This window comes from Cajanus cajan, chromosome 3, assembly GCF_000230855.2.
Source record: "Cajanus cajan strain Asha chromosome 3, NIPB_CcT2T_4, whole genome shotgun sequence".
NCBI lineage: Eukaryota > Viridiplantae > Streptophyta > Magnoliopsida > Fabales > Fabaceae > Cajanus > Cajanus cajan.
Window position 1 is genome coordinate 78,597,604 of NC_138519.1, and position 7,667 is coordinate 78,605,270.

The 7,667-nt window shown below is 27.0% G+C and overlaps 1 protein-coding gene across 1 annotated transcript; it reads right to left on the reverse strand.

Moving 5' to 3' along the window:
* Positions 1-113: 113 nt before the first annotated feature.
* On the reverse strand, positions 114-1,075 carry MOP10 (Pollen Ole e 1 allergen and extensin family protein). The gene has a single exon (XM_020370128.3). The coding sequence runs from the start codon at positions 923-925 to the stop codon at positions 401-403; it is 525 nt and encodes a 174-aa protein (XP_020225717.1). The 5' UTR covers positions 926-1,075; the 3' UTR covers positions 114-400.
* Between the last annotated feature and the right edge of the window lie 6,592 nt (positions 1,076-7,667).

Here is a 7,667-nt window from a genome sequence, read left to right on the forward strand (position 1 = left end):
CTTTTCTAACTTAAAGCCAGCCTATTCAAATACAAGTTTAAAATAATTTTTGAGAGTTTTTCTATCAAAAATAAAGAGCTTTTCTGGTAGAGAAGCTTCTAAAAACACTTTTAGCTTGTATCCAAATAAGCTACTTTCTATGATTATGGAACTTGATACTCAGATTGTGAAAATACTCCAATTTTTTGAAGGAATAAAAATATTAAAGAACCCACAGTAACATTGCAATTTAGTTTAATACAGAAAAATACCAGAAGGGTATAAACCAAAAAAATAAAAATTAAAAAGAAAAGAAAGGAACATCTTCAGATTGAATACTATGTAGACACAAATAATAGGCAACAATAAAATCATGATCCAGTGAATCTCAATGCATGATCAAGGGTAATTGTTTGAGACATCAGTAGTGAGTCTGTGAGCAATCAGAGGGACGGAAAGCCAAGGGTCCAGAAGCATATATGACAGCCTCGTACTTGCTTCCATGCAATTTTTTGTTCTCATAACGAAGTGGAGCTCCATTAAGACCATAATTGACATTGGACAGAAGGCTGCAACTTTCAAGAGGAGACCAAACAGGCTTCACGTAGCAAGAGTGGAGGGGATGATCAAGAATATAATGCTGCATCTTGAACCCTTCTAGTGGTGCATAAAGGTAACCATTTTTGTCTGTCTCAAAGACCTTATAGTAGCTGACATGACCATTGTGGCTTTTGCAGGTAACACTTACTTTGGCTGAAGGAATGGGCTTGGCTCCAATCAAAGACCACGTTCCAAAGTGATCACAGCTCTGACAGTAAACAGTAGCTTCCACCACCACCTCTATTTTCTTTTCTGTTTGTTTTGGAACATCTGCAGTGGCTTCTGTGTAAGGGAAAGCCACCATGAAAAGCAAGAGAGAAAGAATGCTGAAATGCCTGCTAGCCATTTCCTTGAGGAGTGAACTGAAGGGACTAGGAAGAGTTCAGAGACCAAGGCTTACCAATTGAGACATTCTGTAGATTGATATATATATATATAGCTGATAGGTCATTGGCAGTCCTGGACTAGTAGTATCTAATTGATGATAAGCAGATCAACGTGCCATCCATTATGCTGCCAATAATTCTCATACTTTATATCTATCTATATACGTGATGGTCACCTTTTGCCATGTACTTGTATGTAGGTGCATCTGTGTATAACATTATAAATAATTAGTGTGTGAAACGGGATATATGTTTAGTTATGAAATTATAAAATGATATTGACCCATAGATATTCCCAAATTTATTAGTAAATTTCATTAAAACAGCTATTAAAAGTTGATACTGATGAGAATTACTGAATTAGTATTTTGTATTATAATTATAATTTATAAATATAATATATAAGATGAATGCCAAAAACATACGATTTCCGGCATTCAATATCCGACAAATTGATTTCAATAAAACGTGAAATCAAAAATTAAAATAGTCTTTTTTTTAACAGCAAATTTAAAACAATCTTCATTAAAAAAAATTAAATATGATAAGAGTAAATAGTGAATATATTGTTATCAAATATCAAATAACAGATTACCATATATGGTAAGCTGACTTTTAGGATAACTATGTTTTTATGATTAAGAACTAATTATGATTAATTAACAATATAATTTTTTTTATACTAACAATAGAAGTTAAATTCTAAAGAAAGATACTTTCATATTAAGGTACAATATATGAACTTGTGATAGTAATACAGTTATGTAATAAATATGTTTCTATCGATACTAAATTTTGTTCATGCACAACTATATGCATCGTGTAAATATAAATTAAAATAACTTTTTAATAAGAATATTTTTTAATAAAATAGTTTTTTTAATTATTATTATTTAATGATAGTATTTTTAAGATTTTTTTTAAAAATTTAATATTTAAAAAATAATAATTAAAATTAACATTGTATTATGATATAAATTATTTATTACAAATAAAATATAATTATATATATATATATATATTGAAAGTTTTATTTATTTCTATATATTCAAAAGCACTTATTTTTATTATACAAACTGATTGATGATGGGAACAAAATATTTTGCATGTTTACTTTTGTTATCTCTAATTTGTGTCACATTACATTTTCACGTAAAAAACAAGAAAAAGACACTAAGTAAGCCTGAATTGCTTTTTATTAATCTGCGTCCAGGGGGTGATCCATAAGACCATAAAGTATAAATAGTAAACTCAATTTACAAGTGATTAGTTTTAATATAACTATACTGTAAAATTATTTTGACAAGCCATTTATCAACTGGATTACTTATTTATTTCAACATTTTAAATTGTATAATGATTAAATAGTGTTTCTTTTTTGTTTTTTTTTCTTTTTTAACACCGTATCCCAAGCAGTAAAGCAGAGACTAGTCCCTTAATAATATTAAATAGGTTTAAATATGTTTTTAGTTTATCAAATTTAAGGTGAATTTGTGTCTCTCAAATTTAAAATTATTATTTTTAGTTCGTATAGTTTAAAAAAATATTATTTTAGTCTCTCACGTTACCAATAACATATCTAAAAGCAATGACGGATTCATGTACATCCGTGTGGGGGGCAGTTGCCCCCACTAATTTTTCAATTTTTTCTTTTTAATATATATAATATTATATTATCTTCATTTAAAATCTAAAATTAAAAAATAAAAAAAATAAAAAGTTATAAAATTACAACTGAATTTGAGTCTTGTTACACTTATCTTTGTGTGAGAAAAAAGATTTAAAATAATATATTTTAATGTTATAAAAATTAATAATAAATTACATTTAAAAAAAATTGTTATGCATTTAAATTGTAAATCAAGATAAAAAAAATTATAAATTAATAATATATGTATTTTAAGTAAAAAAAATCGTAAGTTGTTATTAATTTCTTTTTTAATATTTTATATCTTTTTTGTATTTTATTTTTACTTTTTTCAATTCTATTCATATTTTGAGATTCCTCTCTACCTCTAACATATTTTAAAGTATAGAGGAGTGAAATTGAAAAATAAAAAATAAAAACAAACAAACTTCTTCATCCATCTCTACTCCTTCATATTTCAATAGATAAACTATATATTTAAAATGATCTTTAGGGTTAGTGTATTTAAAGTTATTATTTTTATATTACTTTATTTGAATTATTTTTTATTTTCAATGAGAAATTCAGTATTTTAATTTTTATTTACTCATTCTATTTTTATATTTAGAAGAAACATTGTATGTTATGAACATTACATTAATTAAAATTATATTGCTTTTAGTTATAGTAATGAAAAGGTATTTTAAAAGAAAATCATCTTCAGAGCAACCATCTTCTCCTCGAATACATGTTGAAAAAGAAGTCAAATTGGGTCCATCAACCAAAAAGAGAATTTTAGAATGTGATTTGGAAAGACTTCCTGATCTTTGTCTAAGGCCAAAAATTTCAAATTATCATCCAAGTGATAGAGATGAAGTTAGAAGGGATTGATGATCTTCCTATGAAGCTTGTGAAGACAAGAAAATATGTTGTATATCCATTGGTGTATTTGCTTTTAAAGCTAGCCTTGATACTACTAGTGACAACTGCATCAGTTGAAAGAGTTTTTTCTGCTATGTATATCATCAAGAATCCGATGTGAAATTGTATGAGAGATGAATGATTAAATGATTGTTTAGTTACTTATATATATAGAGAGAGGTTTTTGATAGTATTGAAAATGAGCAAATCATTCAATATTTTCAAACTATAAAAACTCGTAAAAAATAATTATGATATGTATTTGTCTTTATAGAAATTTTATTTATATTTTGACAAATTTATATATTTAAATATTGCCCCCACTACTTAAATTTTCTGAATCCGTCACTGTCTAAAAGTGATAAATTAAGACAATTATATAATATCAATTGCATTTAATATAATGTTTTCACTAACAAGAACACTAATAGGTAGATTTTATGTAATAATGTTTAATAAATTTCTTAACAAAATTTGAATATAAAGACTAAAATAAGATTTTTGAAAATTATAAAGACTAAAAACAACCGTTTTAAATTTAAAAGACCAAAATTAAATTTATCTTAAATTTAATGGACTTTATATTTAAACCTATTAAATATGTATGAGATATAATTATCCATCTATATTACATTATATTGTGATTAGTCTTAATATACACTATATGACAGGTCCACGTAACATATTTTTATCTAAAACAAAATTTGATGTGAAACTTTTAAAAACTAATTAAAGTAATAAAAAAAATTGAGTCTTTATAATAGATAAAATTATTTTTTTACCGGTAATATTCAAACTCTATTTATAAAAAAAAAATACATGCTAATTATTATTATACTAAACGATATAATTTTTTAGGAGGTCTAAAGTAAGGGACTACTTAACTTTATAGTTGGGTTGTATATGGTTAGGTATATTACATAGTATTTTGGTACAAGAAACATAATTATATGTAATACTGTGTTATTTTTTAATTACGTATACTTGTGATATATGTAATTAAGAATTATATTTTTGTTGTTGTTGTTTTAGCTTTTATGGAGTAAAAGTTAGAGTTGAGATAACTCTAAATTTAAGTTATAGAGAATATAGCTTAAATGTGTAAGAGTTGACTCGAAAAAGACTAAAATATATAAAGCGAATTTTGATAAATGAACTTCATAAGTTCATAACTTTAGAATTTTATAGAGAAGTTAGAGAGAAGTGTTTTAGAGCCAACAGAGTTCGATCTTCGACCTAATTCCACCAAAAGATCTATTTTCTCCCCTTGTTTGTTAGTTGATGTGGTATAAACTGATATTCAAGTTGAGGAGTTGAGAATCTTAAAAAGAAGCCGTCGTATGAGAGTTCAAAGTTTTCAAATTTTCTTCCTTTCTTCCTTGTATTTTGAAGCAATTGAGGGAAGGTAAACTTGTTTGATTTTCTAAGTTGTGTATGGTATTTTTGTCGTGTTGACTTATGCTTTGCTAAGCATTGAAGTTGAGATTGAGAATAAAACTTGGTGTTCTTGGTAAAGAATGAAGAAATTGACGATCTTGATGTGTTTAATGGTTGCATGTGACATTTTATTTAGTTTTTGAGTTATATAATTATAATAGATGACTATTCTTGAGTTACATGTATGAATCTTGTGGTTAGATGAGAGAATTTATGGAGTTGCCATGTTGTTCTTGAGTTGTGTTTGTTTTTGGATTTATGCATATTTTTTGGGTTTGATCGCTTAATGCGCTCATGGGAGTTGCTCATAGCAAGGAAATGAGGTTGTTTAGAGTACTCTTTGACTTGGCTTGCTTAGAACGCTCATCATGGATGCTCAAAGTAAATTATAGTAATTTTGAGCTAATTGTTGGGCACTACCAATGAATTTTAGTAGCTTTGAGCTAGTTATTGGGTATTTCGAGTGAATTTTAGTAATTTCGAGCTAGCTGTTGGGTGCTCTAAGTGAATTCCAGTTGCTCTAAGCAAGTTCTAGGGTGCTTGAAGTGCCTGTTTTCCTTTATAAACTTATTGAATTGGTTATTTACATGATGTATGATAAAGATTGAATGTAGTTCATTAAATATTAACCTATGATGATGTATGATGATGATTTAAGTTGCCTAATGTTGTAAGTTGCTTGCTGTTGTAAGTTGTCTAATGTTGTAAGATGCCTACAGTTATAAGTTGAGTTGTATGTTGTATTATTGAGGTAGTTTTGTTGAGAATGATTAGAGCATTATGTTGAGTTATGTTGATTAACTTAAGACTAGTGCTATCAAAATAGGCCAGCCTGGCCCATGTGGACCGGTCCACCTTAACCTACTTTAAAAATGGATCAACCCAACCTAGCCCATTTTTGCCCGACCCACCACGGGTTGTTGAGTTATACAAGCCAACCTACCAGCCCACCAAAAATTTTAAAAAAATTATCAACAAAATTCAAAATTTTAAAATAATTATAAATTAACATAATAGTCATGAAATTAGCATCATTAATAGTCATAAGTCATAACTCATCATACAAACTTAAATACAAATCATGATAAAAGTCAAAAATAAAAAAAATTAATATCTCATCATACAAAATTAACTATAAATCATAATTAAATTTTCATTACAAGAAAAAAATTGGTGGGCTGCCCGGCTCACCACGGGTTCAACCCGAGTGAGCCAAGTGAAAGTAGGCCGGATTTAGATATACCCACCTATTATAAAATTTTCATTTTTTTTGCCTTGCCCGACCCATTTTCAAGGTGGGTCAGGTTAACCCACGGGGCACAACTCATTTTGACTACTCTACTTAAGACTAAATGAGAAATTATTTTAAAACTGAATATCTCATTGTGAAGATATTGTGTTGTGATGTCCTTTGAGTCCATTTGTTGAAAACTTTTTTTGAGCTTACTTATGAACTTATTCATCACCTTTTATTTTCATATTATCTTCATTGTTTATCAAATTATTCATTTTATGTTATTTTAATCCTTATAAAATGAATAAAACTTGAAAATAATTTTATACATTATATAATAAAACATTAATAAATTAATTAAGTAAAATATCAAGCCAAAGTTTGTTTGAACTATAAAAAACTTAATTCGATAATTTTTTTATTTAAATTATATATATATTATTACCATTATTATAATATATATATATATATATATATATATATATATATATATAGTTATTTCAAAGTTTATATATTTGATTAAACTTTCAATTTAGTTCTCTAAAATTACATGTGTAACACTCATAAGTATTCTTAAATTTTGGTGACTAAATTAATCCATCAAATATTTAATTTGTGACCGCATTATTTTGTCAAAGATTCTTTTTATCCATCACCAATTTAGTCCTCCCCCTTAAATTGTGGAAGGAGTAGTTTAGTAATAAATTAAATCTTTGAAAGACTAAAAAATGACAAAATCCTTGGATGAATATTTACGATGACGTTTTAAATTCTTGAGAGACTGGTATTATATTATTAAATGTTTAAAAGATTTATGTAGTGACAAGCTTTAACTTTAGAAAACTAAACTCAAATTTATTTTCTATTTCTTTATTTGGATTAAAATATAAATAAAATAACATTTTAATGAATGGAGTAGATGTCATATGAATAAAAAAAATGTATCACATTATAAATTCGTCATTATTGGATTTCATTTATTTATTTTTGCAACCACCCTAATTAAGACTTTCGGCTCATGAACTTTAAAGATTTTCTTACAAACTTCAGTCCTTTTGACTGATATGAAACATCATCGATCCAAGGTTTAATCGCGAGTAAAATTCCTGGTTCCTCCCCCAAAAATATATTCGTCACTGGATTATTGGTAATAAGAGATAATGGCCAATTAATGAAATAATCATAATATAAGGGCCAAATAAGAACATTTCAAAATTCATGATTTCAATTGACAAGAAAAATCAAATTTTGGTGTACCTAGATACTATTTTCCTCGATAGAAGTTAGAAATGATATTGACACTAACACCATCAATCTTTTTCTTTTTGTATTCTAAAATGCCTACGGTTTCTTTAGTCATTGATTTTTCTAGAATGATGAGTAATGCACAGGTTAAGATCAAGCATGTTATCTTCAATTGGCAACTGTCGTATCGTATAGCAAAAGCAATTGTCACAAGTCAGATTCGAACAAAGTCAGTCAT